This window comes from Perognathus longimembris, chromosome 8 (genome assembly GCF_023159225.1).
Source record: "Perognathus longimembris pacificus isolate PPM17 chromosome 8, ASM2315922v1, whole genome shotgun sequence".
Taxonomy (NCBI): Eukaryota; Metazoa; Chordata; class Mammalia; order Rodentia; family Heteromyidae; genus Perognathus; species Perognathus longimembris.
The window spans coordinates 39,054,800-39,081,047 of record NC_063168.1 but is presented as its reverse complement, the minus strand read 5'-3'; the positions used below and the strand labels follow the sequence as shown (position 1 = coordinate 39,081,047).

The 26,248-nt window shown below is 36.2% G+C and overlaps 1 protein-coding gene across 2 annotated transcripts in view; it reads right to left on the bottom strand.

Moving 5' to 3' along the window:
* The window catches only part of Ppp4r3b (protein phosphatase 4 regulatory subunit 3B), a 46,531-nt gene that overhangs the window by 6,397 nt on the left and 13,886 nt on the right, over positions 1-26,248 (bottom strand). Inside the window, exons 4-14 of one of the 2 annotated variants that reach the window (XM_048352893.1) lie at positions 22,248-22,871; positions 17,139-17,216; positions 15,445-15,561; positions 14,422-14,538; positions 13,555-13,686; positions 11,281-11,383; positions 8,869-8,910; positions 6,792-6,950; positions 3,710-3,879; positions 1,432-1,571; positions 381-559 (exon numbers count right to left, since the gene is read on the bottom strand). In XM_048352893.1, coding sequence (XP_048208850.1) covers positions 381-559; positions 1,432-1,571; positions 3,710-3,879; positions 6,792-6,950; positions 8,869-8,910; positions 11,281-11,383; positions 13,555-13,686; positions 14,422-14,538; positions 15,445-15,561; positions 17,139-17,216; positions 22,248-22,871 — 1,861 coding nt within the window. The remainder of the gene's footprint in view (positions 1-380; positions 560-1,431; positions 1,572-3,709; positions 3,880-6,791; positions 6,951-8,868; positions 8,911-11,280; positions 11,384-13,554; positions 13,687-14,421; positions 14,539-15,444; positions 15,562-17,138; positions 17,217-22,247; positions 22,872-26,248) is intronic. The other variant, XM_048352894.1, reaches the window with a different exon arrangement.

Below are 26,248 nucleotides of genomic sequence, written 5' to 3'. Positions count from 1 at the left end.
TCTTTTAATAGTAACAGAACCCACTACTCACATTTAATAACAGAAATCTCCACTATAACAAAAAATCCCAGTGGATTTTCATATACAAATAAAGACTGCTCAGAGTTTGAGGTTAAGTACTCAATGAAATTTAAATGGTTTGGGTATGGTAGTGCATACCTGTAAATCCCAGCACTTGGGAGGCTGAAGCTGGAGGATTCAAAGTTTAAGGCCAGCCTGACTACAGATTGAAACCTTGTCTCAAAACAAAACAAAATTTCTAAATAAGGCACAAAATTAAGGTCTTTCATGCTGTGTAAAACTATGACCAGACCTGCTTGAAGAACTGAATATTCATTGTAATAAGAGGAGGTACTATACAAAAATTCAGAGTTTTATACCTTTTTTAGTCTCCATAAATTTTTCATAGCTATCAGGGAAATCATCTTCTGGCTTAGATTTTTCAGCTGGTGCCACTTTTCCTTCCTCCTCTTCATCCTCATTAAACCACATTTCTTCATCTTCTTCCAAAGCCTTTGCATCTCTGCGAAATCTGTTACTACGCAATATAGATGGTACACTGTAAGAAATATATCACAGACACTGAGTAATGCTTTCATGATCAGATTATAGTTAAGGGAAAAAGATGTACAGCTAACAGCTGAATTTAAACTATGTATATAGTAAAAGTTCCTCTTATTTATGGATTATTTAATGAGGTTCTGACCAAATAAATTTTAAAAAGTAAAAAAAAAAAAAACCTCTCAAAACCAAAACTTTATAATCCCTATGTATTGCATAGCTCAGTGAATGTCATAGATGGTCCCAGTCAGTCCTGTTTTATTTTCCCTTATATTTATGTGATCAGCTGAGTGTTTCCTTACCTGTAATTTTGTGAAAACATGCCCCATAAAAAGACAAAAGGTAATTTTCCAAGCTAAAAATACATTCAATATGCTTAAGTGAGAAAGTAAAAATTTTTAATTTGATTTAGTGGAAGTTGGGCAGCATTACAAGAAAAATGAATTAAGCATCTCCAGTGTTTGAACAGAGTGTGAAAAAAGATCTAATTTTTGGTGAGCAGTATTAATGTATACATCAGTAATGGTGTGATAATAATGTCATCTACTCCATTTGTAAATTGGTGGTCTCCTTGGAATCATGTAACTGTGGACGCCAAGGATTTATTGTATATCAAATGTCATGACATAAAACATACCCTGAAAACTCACCAAAATAATTTTGGATCTTGTAAACTAAAAGCTCGTCTTCAGTTACCACATAGTAGTTATTCATCATATAACGGATTTGGGATAGGTAAGATAACCTACCCTCTTAAGGAATACTGTGTTATCTAGTGACAGAAAATTACTGGTACACTTCACATATAAGATCTAAACTGTGGGCAATTGTAGACTCAATTTTGTAGGCTACAAATATAATAAACAATACCTGTTCAGTTTCTGATTTTGTCTGTCTTTTTCTTGTTCATATTTAGTCTTCAATCCTTTGAATGTCTGAACATATTCAATTGATTCAAGTGCTTTATAAAAGTTCTCAACTATGTGTGAAGTAAGAGACTTGATATCTTCCTGTATAAGCACAAAATTTATATTTCAAACACAGTACAATGCTTGTTATGGGAAAAAATTTAAAAAATTTTATAGTTCCAAAGCTGATCAAAAAACATTTTTCAAAATCACCTTCCAAAAATAAATGTCCTAGTTTCTTTATACATGCCAGAACTCCACAGAAAACTTGGAAAAAAGGAGAAGCAATTCACTCTGGAGCCCTTTTGTGGGACTATAAAGAACATTTGAAAAGTAAATAAATTTAGTTTATGTCTTCTATCTTTGTCATTCATACAGCATCTTACAATTTAAAAAGCAGTTTACATATAATTTAACTGATAATTCTGTGAAATGAAGTTTTATTATCCCTATTTTACTTAAGAACAAAATCAACACCTCCCTGCAAAAAAAACCAACAAAAACCCAACAAAACAAAACCTCAAATTGAGGTTCTGAAAGGTTGGATGATTTGATTCTAGAACACATAGCTTGTTCAAGGGCAGATGTTACTACTGTTCTATTTTCAACATGCATTATGTAGAAGACTTACTGGTTTAACTGCTATCAAAATGAAATGCCATATCTAAATAAACAATAGATTCCTTTCAACATATTACATATACACATCTGATACCTACTTATTTATCCCTGCAGTAGACTGATATAGTATTTGGAACAAAAAATTATGTTTTGGGATTCAATTAATTCAAACTTTCAAATTTATTTTCAGAGAAATCTAAGACTCAAAGGAATAGGGACATTTGTGAAACTGACTTTTTATTAGTATCTCACTAAAATTTTAAAGAAAAATAACAAATAAAAAGTTCATAACATAAGAAAATCAGGATTCATTAGAACTTTACAACACTATGGACCTGGATGCAGATGCTGAGCTTGTTAACAATGTTCTTTACAGCTCTATTTATGACTTTTGGTAGTTAAACAAGAGACAAGAGTCTCATGGACTTTCCTGCCTGGGCTGGTTTAGGAACCCAATCCTCAGATCTCAGCCTCCTGAGTAGTTAGGATTACAGGTATAGACAACTGGCGCCTGGATTGTTCCTTCTTTCCTAAGATTAAAGACATATTTCTACATTTTCATCTTTTAAAAGACCATATAGTGACCCCCTTAGGAAAACAATCTAAGTTAGCCAAGCAATCTTCATATGGGAATAGCAAGTCACGAGTATAAACTGGATTTGTAAAAGACAAAACTAGAAGATAAAAAAATTAGAACATGAGAATGAAACAAAACAGATAACTAGAAAAGTTTGATTTTATCCGAGATCATCTTATGAAGGACATGTTTTTTTAATTGTCTAAAAGTGAGCTGGGGCACTGGAATGTTCTTAAATAGGAAAATGAATCATTTGACTTGAGTGCTTTGATTTCCTCATCTAAGAAAAATAAGGGAGTTTGAATAATGCATCTAACTTTCTGATCTCTTCCACTTAATTTCAGTATGCCATACCTTGTATGCATCTTATAGCAACATTTACCAAAGGGATTATTTTTTAGTCTTCCCAGTTACTTTATTATCCTTGTAAGAAAACGAAATTAATATGGGTTAAGGAAATAAACATTTTATATTTAGATCACTCACAATTTAAAATATGGGGCTAGGGTTTGGTTCAGTAGTAGAGTATTTGACTATCATGTATTAGGACCTTGATTTGATCCCCATCACTGACTCCAAAAAGAAAAACAAAACATCATGGGCTGGGAACGTGGCTTCATGGTAGAGTGGTTGCCTAGAATGCATGAAGCCCTGGGGTCGATTCCTCAGTACCACATAAACAGAAAAAGCTGGAAGTTGTGCTGTGGCTCAAGTGGTAGAGTACTAGCCTTGAACAAAAGAAGCTCAGGGACAGTGCCCAGGACCTAATTTCAAGCCTAGGACTGGCAAAAAACCCAAAAAACCTAACATCACTGAACTGAAACTATGTGGAAACTATGAATGTGAAAGAGACTGATAGTTAACATTTCAGTTCATTAGGCATAGCTTCTAAAAAAATGTTGAATAAACAAAGTCAGGAGAAAATGAGAATTGAAGAATGAAGAGTTATTTACATGTAATTACCTTTACATATAATCCTTTTCATATAGCTCGTTACATATAATTATGCATATAATTACATAGTTCTTTAATATAAACTTACCACTCTTATAAATTCAAACAACTCAATAACAGCTGAATTTAATAGATTGTACCGAGTTCCATTATCCAGAAGAGCATTTATAACTGGCTCGAAAAGATTTCCCTTGGTGATGTAACGATTATAAAATTCATCTTTAAGGCCAATTATCCGCCTCATAAAGCGAAGAGCACCTAATGAAAAATAATACATGGAATAAGCCAATGAGTTAACCAATATTAATTGTTTTACATGTATCTTGCCATAAAAATGTATAAATGCTGGTAATTCTTAGAGCAGAGCTGATGGATATAGTGAAGACAGTTTACGGTAGTGGGTACCCTGTATTCAAGCCCTACTAGAAACCATATAAAACAAACAGGGCTGGGAATGTGGACTAGTGGTAGAGTGCTTGCCTCGCATACATTAAGCCCTAGGTTCGATTCTGTAGCACCACATATACAGAAAAGGCCAGAAGTGGCACTGTGGCTCAAGTGGCAGAGTGCTAGCCTTGAGCAAAAAGAAGCCAGGGACAGTGCTCAGGCCCTGAGTTCAAGCTCCAGGACTGGCCAAAAACAAAACAAACAAAAAACAACAACAGGGCTGGGGATATGGCCTAGTGGCAAGAGAGCTTGCCTCGTATACATGAGGCCCTGGGTTCGATTCCCCAGCACCACATATACACAGAAAACGGCCAGGAGTGTCGCTGTAGCTCAAGTGGCAGAGTGCTAGCCTTGAGCAAAAGGAAGCCAGGGACAGTGCTCAGGCCCTGAGTCCAAGGCCCAGGACTGGCCAAAACAACAACAACAACAAACAAACAACTACTTAATAAATTTAGCAAATCTTATTAACATTCTTAGGAAACACAAAGGGATCATGGTAAAATTCAATCCTTTATATCTTATTAATATAGCTTGTAACTTTCCTACTTAGTTTAATTTATTCCATAGATAATACTAAGCCAAGGAATCTATTCCAATTTCTAGGTTAGTCTCTTACTTCAACAGTGTTTGAGGATGAAGGTCGTTAAAGGAAGAAGGAAGTTGTACCTCTTACCAATCATCTAAGGTACAAATGTAAGTTAACTGTGACACTATACAGCATGGAAAGAAGTGCTATACTGATTTTGCTCCAGGAGAAGAAGCAATTAACTTATAAACAAGTAATGACAAAAATGTAAGACAATATATTCATACACTATTGATGAATGAATTGATAGGCACACAAAGTTAATCACAAGAACACTACTTATACTGATAAGAATCCTTGGGGAGCTGGGAATATGGCCTAGTGGCAAGAGTGCTTGCCTCATATACATTAAGCCCCAGGTTCGATTCCTCAGCACCACATATACAGATAAGGCCAGAAATGGTGCTGTGGCTCAAGTTGGCAGAGTGCTAGCCTTGAACAAAAAGAAGCCAGGGACAGTGCTCAGGCCCGGACTTCAAGCCCCAGGACTGTCCAAAAAAAAAAAAAAAAAAGAATCCTTGGGCTGGAAATGTGGCTTAGCAGTAGAGTGCTTACCTAGCATTCATGAAGTCCTGGGTTTGATTCCTTAGTACCACATACACAGAAAAAGACAGGAAGTGGCACTGTGGCTCAAGAGGTAGAGTGCTAGCCTTGAGCAAAAAAGAAGCCAGAACTAGTGCTCAGGCCCTGAGTCCCAAGCCCCAGGACTAGAAAAAAAAAAAAAGAATCCTGAAAAATTATAAATACTGGAAATTCATGTATTTTAGTGGGAGAACTCTGCAATCAACCTGCCATGAAAATATCAATGTTTCCAAAATTAATATAACTTAATTCTAATCAAGATGCACCAAATGATTTTTTTTGTGTGGTACTAGAGTTTTGAACTTATGGCCTAGAGCTTATGATGCAGGGCACTCTTAGTGTTGGACAAGCCCAGAGTTTTGCTGTGTATTTTTGAGATTGCCTAGATGCTTTCACCAATGTTAAGTTTCCTGGTACTTAGGTTGATAGTGGCATACCAGCATGCACAGCTCTTCACTGAGATATCACTTATTGCCCAGGCTGGCTTGAACCTTAATCTCCACAATCTCACGTCTCTCCCAAGTAGCAAAGGTATGAGCCACTGGGACCCAGAATGAAATTATTTTAATTGACTAGAACACATATCTAAAAATAACCAAAAATGTTATGGAAGAGAAAAATAAGAACACTAGGGCTCTGTAAGCTTCAGCCCTTCAACAGAAAACACAATGATAGAAGAAATGATACAAGGAGCTGGGGATATGGCCTAGTAGCAAGAATGCTTGCCTCGTATACATGAAGCCCGGGGTTCAATTACCCAGCACCACATACATAGAAAATGGCCAGAAGTGGCACTGGGGCTTAAGTGGTGAGCAGAAAAAAAAGTAGCCAGGGACAGTGCTCAGATCCTGAGTCCAAGCCCCAGGACTGGCAAAAAAAATAAAATAAAATAAAAAATAAATAAATAAGAGAAAAAGAAAAAGAAAAGAAATGATATAAGAATAGTCTATATGAGGCCATACCAACAAAAGGAGAAGCCAGGAGCTGGTGGCTAATGTCTGTAACCCTAGCTACTCAGAAGGCTGAGATATGAGGAGTTTTGTTTGAGGCCAGCCTGCACAGGAAAGTCTGTGAAACTCACATCTCCAATAAAGTACTCAGAAAGAACCAGACATGGCACTATGGCTCATGTGGTAAAGTGCTGGCCTTGAAACAAAGAAGCTCAGGAACAGTGCTAGGCCTTGAGTTCAAGCCCCAAGACCAGCACAAAAATAAAATTAATAAGATTAAAATTAATAAGATTAAAAGTCACTACTAAATGACAGTTTGATGAAGGACATGGAAAAACAGCAGAACTGATTCGACTACCAAAATGCCGAAATGCACACAAGTTAGGCTAGCTGAATCTGAACTTTAAATGTGTATAATATCATGTGGGTGGAGGAACCACTATAAAATGTCCTTTTACCCTTTGAGAAACAAAAGTAAAAGTAGGACTTTTCATAATTTTAATAGCATACATATAGCTAAATAGGCAACTTCAGCTTTTATCTCTACTAAAAATGTTGTTTCTTAAATAATTTTACAAGAATGTCCATTTAAATGTATTACTTACACAAGGCCAGGAAAGTGTGCTTTGAATTCATCAAGACCAAGACTCTTCTTAGCAAGTCCTTATTCATGATATAGTTTTTTATGTGGTATGTGTGATGTTCCACACAAAACGTGAGTAACTCTAAAATTAAGGCAAGTAGCTGTGCTGTTTGGTAATTATCTGTAAAAGAAAGTCATTTCATTAAAATAAATACTACAATACATCACAGAATACAACATACTCTAGAGCAGAAGTTAAATTGTATTTCCTACTTTTATATTAATTTAAAAGACTATAAGGCGTTTATTATTTTATTGAGTAGACTCCCTAGATGCACTGTCAGTTACTTACTAGATATTGTCTAAGAATTTTATTTGTATAAAAAGTTTAGTAATGGCTGGGGATATGGCCTAGTGGCTTAGTGTGCTTGCCTCGTATACATGAGGCCCTAGGTTCAATTCCCCAGCACCACATATACAGAAAATGGCCAGAAGTGGCGCTGTGGCTCAAGTGGCAGAGTGCTAGCCTTGAGCAAGAAGAAGCCAGGGACAGTGCTCGGGCCCTGAGTCCAAGCCCCAGGACTGGCCAAAAAAAAAAAGTTTAGTAATAAGAAAAGCTAAATATAAATCTACACGTGATAAAACCTTCATTGCTTTGAGGGTTTTTTTTTTTGTTAATGTTTCCTAAATAAGTGTTTATTATTAACCTATATAAAAAAGCCCACAGTAAAGAGAAACTCTCTCATTTTGCCTAAAGTTTTAGGACTAATCAAAATTTCTGGAAAAACCAACATGCTTCCCTTTAAACATATTGTTGGCTATTTTCTTTTCTTTTCTTTTTTTCTTTTTTGCCAGTCCTGGGCCTTAAACTCAGGGCCTGAGTACTATCCCTGGCTTCTTTTTGCTCAAGGCTAGCACTCTACCACTTGAGCCACAGCGCCACTTCTGGCCGTTTGTATATATGTGGTGCTGGGGAATCGAACCCAAGGCTTCATGTATAGGAAGCATACACTCTTGCCACCAGGCCATATTCCCAGCTCTGTTGGCTATTTTCAGTATCAAGTAAAAGATATAACTTGAGTGTTCAAAATAATTTTAAACATACATTCATGATACCTAGTGGCCAACTGAAACAAACTACCCATCCTCACCCAAAAAGTTTTGGTCCATGGAAAGGATTTATTTTTTGTGTGTGCTTACACTGGTGGGCTTGAATTCAGGGCCTACAGCTATCATTGGCTTTTTCACTCACAGCTTTTTTAATCACTTGAGTCATGCCTCCAGTTTGGCATTTCCCTGGTTAATTAGGGATGGAATCTCATGAACTTTTCTGCTAAGGCTGGCTTTGAGCCTCAATCCTCCTGAGTAGCTATAAGCTGTGAGCCATTGGTGCCTGGCATTATGAAACGATTTTTGAACTGCTGCCAGAACATCAAATTTTGATGTGATTAAGGAGTTATATGGACAAACACCCTCTATTAAAAATGCTTTAGGGAAGGAAATATGAAACCATGAAGAATTGAAAGAGATATGATGAAACTGATAGAAAAGGCACAGAACATCAGGCCTGTACGTAGGTAAGCAGAGATTAACAGTGTTATGACTTTGATTCAAGAATACTAACTGCATCGGGGGCTGGGGATATGGCCTAGTGGCAAGAGTGCCTGCCTCATATACATGAGGCCCTGGTTTCGATTCCCCAGTACCACATATACAGAAAATGGCCAGAAGTGGCGCTGTGGCTCAAGTGGCAGAGTGCTAGACTTGAGCAAAAAGAAGCCAGGGACAGTGCTCAGGCCCTGAGTCCAAGCCCCAGGACTGGCAAAAAAAAAAAGAATACTAAGTGCAATGTCAGACACTAAGATGAGTACCTAACAGATCTTAGTGTGCTAAATTAAAAATTTTTAAAGCCAAGTGTAGTGGTACACACCAGTAATCACAACACATGGGAGGTAGAGATAAGAGTATCCTTAAATTTGAAGCCAACCTGGGCTCCAGATACTGTCTCAAAAAAACCCAACCAAATCCTCAATTTACAGACAATGCTTCCTGAAAACAGTCAGTAAAACAAGCCACAAATTTACAGAATTTGTACTTACCAGGACAAATTGTATTGTTTCTGTTAGATCCATCTATATCATCTAATAAAAAAAATTAAACTATTTCAGTAATAATCTTACACCATCTCCCTAATAGCTTGTAATGTATAAAATACATGGTCAACCAGTCTTCTTTGATCTTCATAACATCATTAAGAGTTGGTTATTTTGGTCAAATATGATACATCTATTTGCAATGAATTGGGCACAGATGTGGAAGTATTTTGGTAAAAATTGAGATTATAATTAGAAGGCTAATACATTTTTTTGAAATTTCAGATAGAAAACAATTTTTATTCTCATTTACTACACATGCTTCCTATTTTAGTTAAGTAATATTCTTTGTGTTCAAGGAATACTACTACAGGAACTATTAATACTCGTGATACATCTTTAACAGTTTTCCTACTTATCCAACAATTAGGGTATGTCTTTGAATAGCACATTTAAAACAAAACAAAGGAATTTTTAAAACTTGAAAACACGTTAACAATGTTTTCTAAAGAAACTGTTATCATTTTTAAGTTACCTTACATTAATTACAAAGAAGAGGATGTCACTGTTACATTTCCACACATTTTTACATATACTCTAGTCATCCACTCTATCACTTTCCCTTCCCAAACAATTCCAGAACATTTCCTTGTTCAATTTTCATAGTTACAATTTTTGAGTGTTTTTTTCTTTTCTTTTAGATGCCAGTCCTGGGGTTTGAACTCAGGGCCTGGGCACTGTCCCCGAGCTTTTGTGCTCAAAGCTAGTGCTCTACCACTTGAGCCAGAGTTCTACTTCCAATTCTTTGGAAGTTCATTGGAGTTTCATGCTCAGGCTGGTTTTGGACCTCAGATCTATTAGCCTCCTTAGAAGCTAGGATTTTAAGTATGAGCCACTGGCACCTGGTTGTTTGACTTTTAATAAGAAATAAAATTACTAAGAAAATTTCCCATGGCATATATAGGCAAATCTTCATAGGGAAATACAAAAATATGTATCAAAACATCATGTATTAACAGCAAAATAAATCTAGGAACAAATGTACATTAGAAGCAAGCTAAACTGCAGGATATTAATTCATGTAAGAAAATATTATACAAAACTGCAGATTTTGAATACTTTAAAGGGATGCCAGGGAAGAGTATAGGGTATATATCAGGTGGGAATGAGAATGTGAAAAAAATACATACAAAGCTGTATGTGTATTTTTTAACTAAAAAAATTAGGGGCTGACAATGTGGTTTAGTGGTAGAATGCTTGACTAGTATGCATGAAGCCCTGGGTTTGACTCTTCAGTACCACATAAACAGAAAAGGCTGGAAGTGACCCTGTGGCTCAGGTGGTAGAGTGCCAGCCTTGAGCAAAAGCAGCTCAGGGACAGTGCCCAGGCCCTGAGTTCAAGCACAAGGACTGACAAAAAAATAAAAAGTATGGCAAGTTAATTTTTAATAAAGCCAAAGGAGTATAGGTAGCTATTATACAATTATGTACATATTTGTGTATGCTTTATTTTAAAATGAACATTAGACATTTATTAACTTTAATTTCATGAATGGATCCATTCTGCAATAAAATCTTTTGGAAGATACTTCAGTATCTACTCAACTTTGAATTTTCAAACATAGTTTAAGTTAATACACTAAAGTTCAGTTATTTTAATTGCTGTATTGTATTCCAGCATACAAATAAATACACTTGGGTTTCCTACCAGAAATAATGTAATAACATTCCTTTGTTGGGTATTCAAATGTACAAACACTTCTCAGAGTATATAATCAGCAATAAATTGATATTATACAGGTGTGCATACCTACATCACAACAGTTTCATACGTACTGCCTTAGTTTCTCTTGATTATCAACATTTTCAGACAGTAGCTAATGTTCTAGTATGCATCCACATTTCTGATTTTACCGAGTTGTATATTTTTCAGTAACTTGTTTAAGCAAGCATGTATTATGATAATACAAACACTGCAAACTGATAAAATTTAATAGTTATATATATGGCAAAGTTGAATATAGTAAAATACCACTTAAAATTACTGCATAATTAGATACACAACTATGGATATCTGGATGACTCTGTTCAGAATGTTTCAAAAGTAAACTTAGGTATCCATTTCAATTCAATAGAAATTGAAGTAGAATTTATAGTTCATAAATTACTGGTGTATAACATGTAAAATGCAATTATTTAATACATAGAAAGCCCTCTCTATACTGGTATGTGTTTGTGAGTTTCTATAGCACTCCCTTCCAAATACAATCAGAAACAACAACAACAAAAAATCATGATTTGTAATGCAGTTTCAAATTTGGAGTAGTCATACCAAACACCAAGTAGAAAGTCTATTACTTTCAGTATTCTTTCACATCTTTGTAAACAGAAATAATAAGCATAAAGGTGAACACTTACCCTTTTCACCTTTGTCTTCTGAAGTATTGGTCAAAAGTGGTGCAGTGAGGACATGCATACAATGGTTGTAGAAGAAATTTAGAAACTCACTCTTTTCAGTTTTCTAAACCAAACAAAAAAAAAAGAATACTTATTATCTTCTAAAGTATAAAAGCATCCTAAGAATTAGCAATGTACGTCATAAACCAAAAACAGGTACTTTGTGAAAACAAAAAGCTAGCTATACATTATGAAAAAATGAGAAATTTAAATATATTCATTTTTTCTACAGAAATGCAAATTGTCTATTTCTTACTGTATATTAAATAAAAATGAGCAAGAAAAAGATTACACAGCATCATAAATGTTTTGCCAAGGATATTTACAACAAGTTTATTTCAAAGATGGTGGTAATATGAAATGCAAAAGAACCAACCAATTAATTTTACAACATTGTGACTACAATTAATAGCAATTCATTACAAACCCGAAAATTGCTGAAATTAGGCTTTGTGTTTTTACCACGAATAAATGATAAGTATGTGAAGAAAAACAAAAGGCAGAGAAAACAAAGGAATCAGAATAACACGTACCATAATCATCACAGTTGGTTGTTCCTCATTGCAGTGTAATGATTTTTGTCAAATAATGCAACAAAGAACTTTATAAAGACTACTTAAATCTGCTTTTGTAAATTTTTTAATAGTGCACTGGACATTGCAGTTTATATAGTTCTCAAGTTTGGTTATTTTCAATTAATTTTTAGTTTAGTTCTTTCCTTTAAAAATTTTTAAGTTTTTATTGTAGCTATGAAGGTGACGTATGGATGGGTTGAAAGTTATATAAGTCAGGTGATAAGTACATACCTTTTTGGACGTCACTCCTTCCATCACTGTAACTTAAAAAAACAAACAAACAAAAACAAAAAACAAAAAACCCCACAAACAATTAGGCTATGTAATGCCAAGTTAACTACTTAAAGTTTGGAATCCCAGATTTTATTATCTATCTGAATTTGAATAACTACTCAAATAGGCCACTACATAGAAAAATGAAATTTTAATTTGTTCTATAAAAATTAGAATTTATTTTGGAAATTTAGAAAGTTATGCTTTGGGGTTTTTGTTTGTTTGTTTTCTTTTTGTTGGTTGTGGGGTTTGAAATCTGGGCCTGGTTGCTGTTCCTGACCTACCAGTTTTCTGGTGGTTATTTCTTGCCCAGGCTGGCTTTGAACCATGCCAGATCTCAGTAACTAGGATTATAGGTGTGAGTCACTGGTGCCCAGTGCATGCCTTGTTTTTGCTTAGATTATAAAAATTTATACACAAATTAACAATTGAAAAACAATGTATACATTCTCTGTAAGAATTTTTTGTTTCGTCAGTGGTAGGGTTTGAGCTCAGGACAGGGTTTGAGCACTGACCCTGAGCTTTTTCACTCAAGGCTAGTGCTCTATGAGCCACAGCACCACTTCTGGCTTTTTCTGTGATTAATTGGAAATAAGAATCTCAGAAAATTTCCTGCCAGGGTTGGCTTTGAATTGTGATCCTCAGAACTCAGCCTTCTGTATAACTAGGATTATAGGTATGAGCCACTGGCATTTGGCTTCTGTAAGGAAGGAAAAATACCTTTATATATTGAGATAATCATTACTAATATACTGGAATTTTTCTTAAAATTTTTATGACTACAGCTAAGAACTTTCATTGTATGGTCAATTTACTATGTTATTTATCATGTTAAAGCATAGAGTCCAGTAGAGTTCAATTACACTCATATATATATATATGTATATATATATAAATTTTTAGGAAGTTAATATACAGAAGTCAAGAACCATAAGTGGAAATTTCTAATATTTTATTAAGTTTTTAGGAAGACTGAGGGTGATGGAACATGGTTATAATCTTGGCTACTGAACAGAAAGAGATTGGGATGCTTTTGATCCTTAGACCAGCCCTTGGCAAAAATGTGAACTCATATCCAAACAATACCAAAAGCAAAAAAAAGTTTTTGTGTATGGCCTAAGAGTACACCTGCCTAGCAATCAGAGGCCCTGAATTAAAATCCTACTACTGCTAAAAAATATTCCCCTCAAACAACAACAACAACAAAAAAACCCAGAAAGAAAAAAGGCTTAACTGATCACAATTTATACAATGTGTATTTACTGTCAAATGATTTAATCCAGGAATACTAATTCTGATGAAAAAATTTGATTCTTAAAATTCTATTACAAAACTATCCTAAAACTGAGTAAACAAAAACATTTTTTATCTTTGAGTAATTTCTTACATTACTTGTGGCCAGCATGTTCTCTGGGTCAATTAAAGTCCGAAGAAGTCCCATTAACTGGACTGCACCTCCTAGTTCAGGATCAGAGTCACAGATCATTTGTTCAATTACCACATTAATGAGAAGGATATCCTACAAGAAAACATTTTCCTGTTAGAAATGGTTTTGGATATAAGACAAACACCAAATGAAAACAAAATCAGAATCATACAGAGAAAAAAAAATAGAAAAAATAAGAGCTTAAACTGTTTTTTAAGGCTCAAAAAAATTAGAGAAAAAGAAAATGAAACATTTTCCCACCCCCCCAACCCCACAAAAAAATAAACAACAAACAACAACAAAAACCACCAAAAACCACCAAAAACCCACCCAAAAGGAAATAAAAAGCAGAGCAAGCACAGCTTACAGGGAAGTGGAAAAGAGAATCATCAGTGACTCTTCCTCATTTTAGGTTTGAGCCTCAGGCTTAAATTTAGAGGTTTAGACAAGCAAGATCCAATATCATTTGATCCTAAGGCAGATTTTTTTCTCAGCCTCTACATATAAAATTCTTCTCTAGCTCAGGGCTGAGGGTGTAGGTCAGTGGCAGTGTACTTGCTTATGTATAAAACCCTGGGTTTGGTATCCACCACTGCAAATAAACAAAACCAACCAAACAAATAAAACCCTATAATAGATTTACTTAAATACTATACGGCATCCTCCAAGTTATGATTTTTTTTCAACAAATCAACTGTTGCATTCATCTGTCCAAATCACAACTGATCAGAATTTTTATATTCCATAATTCTGATTATGATTTCTTCAAAGTATTATTTACAAACAACATACTAAAGGCAATTCACAGAGAACAACATTATTACTTACATCATCACTCTGCTGGGCTTCTTGCATCACAAATTCTCGAACCATCGATGGACTAAATTCTACCAGATAAGAAAATATATCGGTAGCAGCTGATCTAACTTGCAAATCGTCCATGCCCTGATAAAAGGAAAGCTAAGTTATTCAGAGACAGCTAACAAAAACTGTTACTGCAATACTTCTTTCTTTTTCAAATCCATTTATTTCTCAAATTTTTGCATTAAGATATGGAACTGACGAGAGGATCTTGCTCATCAGTATCTTAGCCTGTGAATGCCCTAGGCTTGGCATCCCTAGTACCAGGAGAAAATGGACTGTATCCAAAATACGTTAATCTCTTCAGCTGAGGGGCATGGATCATAGAATATTTGCCAGGTAAGTGCAACATGCATACATACAAAATGTATAGTATGCTCACCTTTCTGTCCCTTTCTTTTTATTATGTTTTGGGGATAGCTGGCATCTAAGTTTCTACTGGTTTTTACACATAGAAATATTTTACAGATGAGGGATCTTGGAAGAAAAAACCCTCAGCATAGAATAATGAATAAAAAGCACTTGCTTCTTTTTTTGGTTTAAAAAATTATTTCTTTTCATGAATGATTATGTTTACTCAGTGTTTTTATCATTTAAAAATAAATAAATTTTCAGACAGTATGTACCAATAGATAAAACTCATGTAACTGAAATCCGAAAACCATACCCTTATCTCCTATTGCACCACCAGCCCATGAAATCCAATCTGTCTTCATCCCTCTTACAGTTCTATTGGTTTCCCTGAAACACAATATCCTCCCAGAATGATACCAGTCTTTAAAAAATAATGAGATTTTTATTCACTTAAAGCCATGTTATATACAAATGTTACATATTGATATTACAAATTAGTATACCTGACTATTGGAATTCTTGTGGTAACAGTATCAGGTGAATAATAAACTAAAATATGGAATTCTATACTTTCCCACACACAATATAAACCTATCGCAAATCCACAATTTCAAAAGCATGAAAAGACATAATTACCATGACAATTTCAAGAGCAGGAAGAATTCCTAGTTTTGCTAAAGTTTTGAAAAATGCATCCCTGTTTTGAGGTTGCAATGTCTGAGAAAATGCACAAAATTCCTTGAAAAAATTAACCTATAATATAAAAAATTATAGTTAGAAACTGATAAATAAGAAAATAAACATAGGACTCTAGGCATTCACACACAGTGAGACCAAAGGAGGATACTCTTAGGAGAGCAATACCAATGCCTATGTGCTTCTGATCTTATAAAAATAACATCAAAATTAACTCCAGGAAATGGAAACACACACACATTATTATCTGCAATTAATTGTGGAATTTATCCTTCTAAGGGATCGCTGATCTTTTCATAGTATTTTGGCTCCTCAAAATTTACATTGAGGGGCTAGGGATATGGCTTAGTGGCAAGAGTGCTTGCCTCTTATACATGAAGCCCTGGGTTCAATTCCCCAGCACCACATATACAGAAAACAGCCAGAAGTGGCGCTGTGGCTCAAGTAGGCAGAGTGCTAACCTTGAGCAAAAAGAAGCCAGGGACAGTGCTCAGGCCGTGAGTCCAAGGCCCAGGACTGGCAGGAAAAAAAAAAAATTACATTGGACACCCTATTAAGCCAGAAAGCTGATATTAGAAACTAGTTCCAAAGTTGGTGCTGGAAGCTCATGCCTGCGAATTCAAGCTATTCAAGAGGCTGAGACTTAAATATCAGATCTAGCGAAACCTAGTTCAGTCAGGAAAGTTTGTGAGTCTCTTATCTCCAACTCATCAGTAAACTCTAGGAAACTAAAAAAAAAAAAATTATCTAGCTTAAAACACTCATTTTGCAAATCAGAAAACTGAGTAGGTTCTTAATAACTACATCACACATGACTTATGTCTCAGGTCACCCTTTTTTTTTTTGGCCAGTCCTGGGGCTTGGACTCAGGGCCTGAGCACTGTCCCTGGCTTCTTTTTGCTCAAAGCTGCTCTAGCACTCTGCCACTTGAGCCACAGCGCCACTTCTGGCCGTTTTCTGTGTATGTGGTGCTGAGGAATTGAACCCAGGGCCTCATGTATATGAGGCAAGCACTCTTGCCACTAGGCCATATACCCAGCCCAAGTCAGCCATTTTTCATTAGCTTATAAACATCCAAATCTGTTTGAGGGAATGAGGAAACATTTGGTAACAAGTTATCACTATTCTTTTCTGTAATATGATTTATATCTTAGAAAAGTTAAACACACTAAAAAATTTCTAAGAATTCATTTCTCATTCACTTACTTAAATCTTTTTTTAAAAGTATCTTTGTTATGAAAGTACCTATAACTATAAAATATATGAGCTTAGGGGCTGGGAATGTGGCTTAGTGGTGGTAGAGTGCTTGCCTAGCATGCATGAAACCCTGGGTTCGATTCCTCAGCACCACATACATGGAAAAAGCCAGAAGTAGCATTGTGGCTCAAGTGGTACAGTGCTAGTCTTGAGCAAAAAGAAGCAAGGGACAGTGCTCAGGCCTTGAGTTTAAGTCCTAGGATTGGCAAAAAAAAAAAGTTGAGTTTATAAATCTGTCTTTACATGAGCCCTCTGATTTCAGGATTTATAAGGCATTCAAATTCCACCTCACATACACATTCCAACATACATACTTCAGAACATTTTAAGAACTTTCTAAATGTATAAAAACATTTTTTAGAAACTGAATAGCTTACCAATTCACGCCGTTTATCATCATCTGTAGCCTCATCTGTTAATTGTGCAAAAACTTCAGACAAAAACTTCTCATCTTCCTACATAAGAATTATTAAATTTTAATCAACACTTAGTTATGTTCACTTATAAAAAAGATTAAAATTCAGTAACACTTTCATCATAAACAAATGTGCAGGTCATATTTATGCTGTCAGTTCCCAAAACTTGATTATACTTTTCATTTCTAGTAACAAATATATTAACATATATTTAACTTTATAAGCCTCACTATAAAGAACTGATTGAGGGCTGGGGACATAGTTCAAGAGGCAGCTTGAATGACCATCATGCAAAGTTGAGTTCAAACTCTAGTGTTGTCCAAAACTCTCCCAATAAACAACAAAAAAATCTTCAATCGTAGGTATTCAGGAGGCCAAGAGATCAAGAAGAGATTCAAAGCTAGCGTGGAGAGGAAACTCTTGCTAATCACTACTTCTAAAATAACCAACACAAAGTAGGGATGGAGGCATGGCTCAGGTGGTTGAAAAAAAAAAGGCTATCTTCATAGGAAAAATACCAACTCAATGATAAATATAATTTCCCACTTAATATATAGCAGAGAATTGGTGGCTCATGCCTATAAATAATACTAGCTATTCAGGAGGTTGAGATCTGAAGTGTGGTCTGAAGCCAGCTCTGGCAGGAAACTCCTTGAGACTCTTAAGCCGAAAGTGGCTCAAGTGGCAGAGTGCTAGCCATGAGTCAAAGAAGCTTGGGGAAAGTGTCCAGGCCCTGAGTTCAAGCCCCGGGACTGGCAAAAAAAAAAAAAAAAAAAAGCTTCTATTAAATTACAAGATTAAATATATTAAGTTCTTCAGAACATTTGACAAAGAATCACACCATAACAGTTTTAATTGCATAAACTGCTTTGTTGAACAGCAACTCCTTTGTAAAACTAAAGATAATTAAAAACAAAAAAATTAAAAACCAAATTAAAATTAAAGAACCAAACAACTGTTCCTTACAGGTATGCTCTAAGGTTTACTTCTTAATGATGGATGGGTTAGTGAGAATGTATGTAATGTCTTAAAAAAAATTTAAGATTCTTGCCCTCCATCATTTCTGATCTTGGGAGAATTATATATTCCAAAAAAAAAATACGTAGCTGTTTATATGGAAATAACAACACTTTATTGGCTTCAAAGAATTCAATTGGCAGTGGGCCTCTGGTGATTATATGTCTATAATCCTAGCTACTCTGGAGGTTGAGATTTGAGGATTGGATGAGGCCCTGGGACTCTTATAATTAACCAGCAAAATGCTGGAAGTAGAGACACCTCAATTAGTAGAGCCCTCATCTTGAGGGAGAAAAAAGCCAAGCAAAAAAAAGCCAAGCAACAGTTGAGCCCCCGAGCTCAACCCCCAGTACAAAAGAGTGTACAAAACATGTGTATCTAATTCTAGGCACAACTGCTTAATTTGAAATTAGGTAGAAGATTCAGGTTAACTATTCCCAAGTACTTTTTGTTTTTTTGTTGCCAGTCCTGGGGCTTGGACTCAGGGCCTGAGCACTGTCTGTCCCTGGCTTCTTTTTGCTCAAGGCTAGCACTCTACCTCTTGGGCCACAGCACCACTTCTGTCTTTTTCTGTTTATGTGGTGCTGAATAATTGAACCCAGGGCTTCCTGCATGCTAGGCAAGCACTCTATCACTAAGCCACATTCTCTGCCCCCCCCACCCAAGTACTTTTTATAATTTTGCCCTACTTTTAGTCCAGTTAGATAAAATGTATACGTTTTCACTTACCTCATTCAGTCATGTGACAGTGTATTAAATTCATCTTAAAAGCAAAAGGTATGCATGTCACATGGACAGAAAAACAATGTTTGGAAACACCTAATACCTAGCCACAAATTTATACACAGAATTGTAGAAGTGGATTTTAGGAAATGAGCCACGGGCACCTGCTCACTTTTTTGGGTTTTTTTTGTTTTGTTTTGCCAGTCCTTGGACTTGAACTCAGGGCCCGAGCACTGTCCCTGTCCTTTTGCTCAAGGTTAGCTCAAGGTAGCTTGTGGCTACCACTTGAGCCACAGCACCATTTCCGGCTTTTTCTATATATAGAGTGCTGAGGAATCAAACCCAAGGCTTCATGTATATGAGGCAAGCAATTTACCACTAGGCCACATTCCCAGCCCTGACTTTTGTTTTTGACGCTAGTTATGGGTCTAAACTTGGTCCTGGGTATTGTACCATAGTGTTTTCACTCAATTGAGGCCAGTATTTTACCATCTGAGTCACAGTTCTACTTCTGGCTTTTTGCTGACTAACTATTGGTCACTCTTTTAATTTCTTCCCTTGTCATACGTTTTTGAAAATATAACTCAGCTTACAGTGTTTGGCTGGTTTAAAAAAAGGACTACAGGGCTGGGGATATAGCCTAGTGGCAAGAGTGCCTGCCTCGGATACACGAGGCCCTAGGTTCGATTCCCCAGCACCACATATACAGAAAACAGCCAAAAGTGGCGCTGTGGCTCAAGTGGCAGAGTGCTAGCCTTGAGCGGGAAGAAGCCAGGGACAGTGCTCAGGCCCTGAGTCCAAGGCCCAGGACTGGCCAAAAAATAAAAATAAAATAAAATAAAATTAAAAAAAGGACTACAAGGTTTTTTTTTTTTTTTTTTTTTTTAAAGTCGTACTTGAAAACAACCAACCAAGCACTAGTGGCTTGTGCCAGTAATCCTAGCTACTCTGGAGGCTGAGATCTGAGAACTGTGGTTCAAAGTGAGCCTGGACAGGAAAGTGTGTTACTACTGCGGCCCAAGTGGTAAAGTGTTAGATTTAAGCTAAAAAGCCCAGGGACAGCCCTAAGAAGTTCATGCCCCAGGACTGGCACAAAAAAAGGAAAAAAAAAAAAAAAAGGCTGTGTGAAGGGCTGGGGATATGGCCTAGTGGCAAGAGAGTTTGCCTCGTATACATGAGGCCCTGGGTTCGATTCCCCAGCACCACATATACAGAAAACGGCCAGAAGTGGCGCTGTGGCTCAAGTGGCAGAGTGCTAGCCTTGAGCAAAAGGAAGCCAGGGACAATGCTCAGGCCCTGAGTCCAAGGCCCAGGACTGGCCAAAAAAAAAAAAAGGCTGTGTGTGTGTGTGTGTGTGTGTACACACACACACATACATACAGTGAAAAACAGTCATGTGAAAGCTACCTTTGACAGTCTGATACTGGATCCTTTACATCAGCTAGAATATGTCTACTTTCTTTAAACTTTATCATAATAGCTTGAGACTGTAATTGTTTTTCTATCATTAAGTAAATAGCATCCTATAATATAGAGCATGGTTAAAAAAAAAGCTGGGTGTGATGGTGTATACAGCACTCAAGAGGCTGAGTAGGATGGTTGTAAGTTTGAGGCCAGCAGGGAGCACGTAGCAAGACCCTACATCAGATTAACAAATAAGGCCCATATTTTATAAAAGGAACCTAATATGTATATTTAACCTCTTTTTACATTCATTACTGGTGAATAATGAAAAACTAGTAAGACTCTATCATAATTAAAATTTTAATTGAGGCATTTTAAAAGGTATAAATGTATTTTAAAAATAAGCTTATTTAAAAAATTATGTTTATGTAAATACTTGTGCTGGTCCTAGAACGTGAACTCAGGGCCTGGGCACTGTCCCCTGAGCATTTTTGCTCAAGGCTAGTGCTCTACCTCTTGAGCCACACAGCTCCTCCTCTGGCTTTTTTGGTGTTTAGTTGGCTGGCTTCAGAATCATCATCCTTAAGATCTTAGCCTCCAGTTTAGCTGGGATTACAGGTGTGAGTTGCCAGTGACCGGCATTAAGTACCTTTTATGAGAAAAAACTATTTGATCCAAAACTAAAAATCAAGAAGAGTTCTCTCTCTCTCTCCTTTTTGCAAATGTCTTTAATACTAAACAGAAAACTACATTCTCTTATTTTCTTTGGTATTCAATTTGTTGTGATAAGCTGTTTGGCTGAAGTGTATGAAAAAAACCTATTTTCACAAGGATATGAACCTAGAAAAGATAAGATCTTGGAATTCTCTGAAAAGGTTTCAAGAATCTCTAGGGGCCCACATAATACACTGTGAGAAGCAGCACCTCAATAAATATATAGTAGTTGCTCAAAAAACTGAGTAACATATGAAAATAATAATGGCAGCCTTGTAGGGAACTAAGTACAGTCTAACAACAAGCAGTATACAATTTTATAAAGCATTATTACTATAGTGTTTGGGTCAAAAGAAGTAACATGAGAAACAATACAAAACTTTTTTTTTTTACAGTTAAACATATTTAATAGTAATACTAAAATAATCATTCCATTTCTTCACTGCTGAAGCCATGAATGTCTTTTGTAATCAGTTATTTTTTTATCATGCAGAAAAATACAAAACTTATTTTACAGTTCAAAGAGAATAAAATCAACATCATGTGGCCAACAATTCAATTATTATTTCCTGCCAATTACTGAGCGTTTCCCAATTACCGGCTACTCAGGAGGCAGAGATCAGGAGAATCATGGTTTATGGCCAACCTGGGCATAAAGTTATCTATATAGATCCCTTCTCAACAAGCCAAATGTGGTGGCACATATCTGTAAAATTAGTTATGTAGGAGGACTTAGGTAGTAGAATCATAGGAGGCTGATCCCAGGCAAAAGTGTGCAAGTTCATCCAAAAAAATAACTGAAGCGCACCTGCCTAGCCAGCATAAGGCCTCAAGTTTAAACCCCAGTACTGGCCCTCTTAAACCCTTAAAAATACAAAAGGCTGCCAGGCTCATCTTAACCAATGGTTGGACATAGTGGTGCACACCTGTTACCTCAGCATAAACAGGAGGATCATGGCCTAGGCATAAAGCATGACCCTATCTTGAAAAGGACCAACACAAAAAGGGCTGAAGTGGCTGAAGTGGTAGACAGCTTGCCTAGCAAACACAAGATTTTTAGTTCAAACCCCAGTACCACAAAAAAGTTGAAAAATTATTCTTCACAAAGCAGTAAACTGAAGTTATATTTTGTATGTTCAATAGTACATTTTTAAAGTAAATAAATCATTTTGAACACTACATCAAACTATGGAATAGAATTGTGACGCTTACCTGCAACATGCTGACTATCTCAACTTTGTTGAAGAAAATAAAAGATGTTAGAGTAGAAAGAAAATTCTCTTCAAAAACTGATGGTGTAGGTAAAATGATGTCCTGAATATACTGTACCCTGTAAGTCTGATGTATTTTTTGTCTTAGTTCAGAGTCTGTTATTGGTATAACTTCTTTAAACTTTGCAGTTTTGGTCAAGAATTCTCTATGTCTTTTTGGCTGAGCCAAAGCAGGGTCATATTCAAGGCATCCCACAACATCCATGATACACTCATCAGAAAACATCACCTCAAAAAGAGTTGCCTTATTTAGGAATAATATTCCTCTAATAATTTCATACAGATGATGTAAACCTTCAGTGTTTTCTAGGTTCTCACAAGCTTGGAATAGCTGCAGTAGTTTTTTAATATAGCCTTCATTTTCCAAGGCTAAGGCCAACTTTTCCCTACGAATAGGTGAGGAAAGAACTGAGGTAACTAAGTCAGCAATCTCTTCAAGTTTATTGAGTTCACAGGTGGGCAGGTCAATCAGATGACTAGTTTCAGGCATTTCTTCAAATCGTTCTTCTTCTGATTCATCAATGAGGTCTTGTGTGACTTCTACTGATGGGTCTTTACCTTGAACCTAGAAACAGTACAGCTGATAACCTCAGAATACAAAATACTCAACACACTGGAAATAAAATAACTGACCATTGAATTAATACTAATAATATAGTCACTGCTAATTAAATGTGTTGGTGGGGATGTTATACACCAAGATTAGAGTAATTTATTGTAGTATTAAGTAACTGATTACAGATATTCCACCTACAAACTCCCAAACTATAATATCAGGTTAACTGATCTTTAATACTACGAATTCTTGCTTCAGCTGATATGTGGAAGGTTACTCTCTTATTTCCACTCCCAAATCTCTGTTTCTGTTATTCATGCCATAATCATGCCAGTCAAGTTATTTCCGATTCTGTCATTTTTGAGATGAGTTCTTTGTCTCAGTAAAGTTAGATACATTGGAAATATTTTGTAAACAAAAAAGGTATAGTTATTGCATGGAATTGTCAAAAGCCAGAATTCTTAGTATGCTACTCTTCCCATTCTGCAATGATCTTAGAAATATTAAAATTCTCTATCAGCTTAGTCCCTAAGTGGGCCTAAGGAGCAGAGTTCCTTCCCATCTAAAACTGGACACATTATGGATAAAATAGACAAAAACCAACTCAATCTAGAACTACAAAGTAAAATATAATTTACAGTTCTCTAGAATACCACACATATTAGTAAGAATAAACTCAATGTATACTCAACAATAACAAATTTTACAAAATAAATTATTGAATTGTGCAGTAAATGTTGAATTAGTATTGGTAGACTAGCAAATTAGTCTAGGAACTTAATGGTCTTTCCAAAAGGGGAAAATTTTGCATAAAACACAGGAAAAAATGGAGAGGAGAATGTATAGAAGGCACAGGAACAAACAATTGGGCAATACAATAAAGGACAAACAATGTTAACAAGAAACTCTTATGCCAATTATACCAGATGCTTAAAAGGGTGAAATCATGTTTACTGTCTCAGAATGGACTAGGGCATAGGAGAGGCATTGCTCTGGGGGACATTTTGTCATACAATACGAAAAAGTCTGAGTCTTACAATCAATTACTAGTATTTACTTATTAGGTTATACCTATTTCCATACTATGATATAGTAAAACCATGCTATTAATTCAATTACTTCAATGAACAAAAATCTTGTATTGATAGTGATGGTCAAATGTACTGGGAAATTTCATTAAAGCCTATTTATTTATTTATTTATTTATTTTTTGCCAGTCCTGGGCTTGGACTCAGGGCCTGAGCACAGTACCTGGCTTCTTTTTGCTCAAGGCTAGCACTCTGCCACTTGAGCCACAGCGCCACTTCTGGCCATTTTCTGTATATGTGGTGCTGGTGAATATAACCCAGGGCCTCATGTATACGAGGCAAGCACTCTTGCCACTAGGCCATATCCCCAGCCCCTCATTAAAGCCTCTTGAAGATTTAATGCCAACAGAAAATAATTGGGCTATGCTGCGTACTTGGTGGCCAGTGCTGGGTGAGTATTGCAACTAGAAGCCAGCTGGGGGCAGACAAATCCGTAAAGACTCTTATCTCTAGTTAACCAGCAAAAAAAAGGTGTAACTGGAGCTGTGGCCCAAGTAGAGCAACATTCTTGAGCAGAAAAGGCCAACCAAGAATTTGAGGCTCTGAGTTTAAGCCCTAGTACGAGAGACATAAGACACAAAAATCCAACCAACCAACCCTCCCTCTCACTTAATAAGACAAGCAAACAAAACATGACTGGTCCAAGAAGAACTGGATTTTGTCAATTGCTGGTTCATTTCTATGCTAAATTGTTGAGTACCAATATATTATGTTACATACCATACTGCAATAGATCAAGGACAGAAATGAGCCATCAAATTAGTAGAAAAATATAAAACATATGTGAAGGCTTTATAAAAGATTAGTTATCGGGGCTGGGGATATGGCCTAGTGGCAAGAATGCTTGCCTCACATACATGAGGCCCTGGGTTCGATTCCTCAGCACCACATATACAGAAAATGGCCAGAAGTGGCGCTGTGGCTAAAGTGGCAGAGTGCTAGCCTTGAGCAAAAAAGAAGCCAGGGACAGTGCTCAGGCCCTGAGTTCACAGCCTAGGACTGGCCAAAAAAAAAGATTAGTTATCTACCCAATCCACACAAGCTTCTTCAACTTTCAGGCATATTCATAGTGATATTACTGTCATATAAATGAAACAGACAAATATGATCATTTTGGTTCAATAAAGGCTTGTCAAAGTGATAAACCTTGCCTAAAGAAAGGTGTGGCTTTTGCCTAGTTCTTGAAAGGTAACATCTCCACATGGAATATCTTGTCTTGCAGGAATGACTCTTTACCTGGGAACCTTAGGCTAATCCAATTATTCCATGCTGTTTTTTTTATGGGGGCTTGGACTACAACTTAACATCTAATCTAAAGATGCAGGCAACTAAAGGCCAACATCAACCAAGATTACATTTCTGATCTCCAATGAAAACCTTGGACACAAATGTTTGGCTAAGCTGGTTTGGTTAGTAATATTAACCATGTACGCTGTTACTCATCATTGCTGAATAAAATATCATCTGTATGACTCTATGAGGAATTACAACTAGAAACCTAAACTCGGGGCTGGGGATATGGCCTAGTGGCAAGAGTGCTTGCCTCGTATACATGAAGCCCTGGGTTCGATTCCCCAGCACCACATATATAGAAAATGGCCAGAAGTGGCGCTGTGGCTCAAGTGGCAGAGTGCTAGCCTTGAGCAAAAAGAAGCCAGGGACAGTGCTCAGGCCCTGAGTCCAAGCCCCAGGACTGACAAAAAAAAAAAAAAAAAAGAAAGAAACCTAAACTCTCTGGAACCCTGTCCCATTTGGTGATTCTCATCTGCATCTTTTCACTGTAATGAACTGTAACCAACTAGTTTTGATGAGTTGAGTCTTTCCAGTGAATTACTCAACCTGAGAATGGTCTTGGGGACATCCTGATCGACCTAAGTAAAAACAGTAAGAGACAAATTTCAACAAAAATTTCTATAAAAATCTATGAATTCTGCTGATCAATAATGTGTATTAATAATGCTCCAGTAACATGATGAATACTAAGACATGAGTCAGGAAAGATATAGACCATCTGCTTCCAGTTAGGAAAAGATCCATGTCTACATGTCATAAGGAATAGATTCGTATTAAATTTTCTTGAACCATTTTATTACACTGGTACTATTATTGGGAGAACTAAAGGGGAAGACATTGTGGTTAGATCCACATAACTAAAAAAATCTATTACTTTAATAACTGCAACCAATGTTTCATACTAACACAAGATGCTAAGCTTCCTATACTATGTGAATTTAAGCAGCTCTTTAAAGTACACCGTAAGTGTACTTTTTTTCTAAAATAAAAATCTTAAGAAAAATA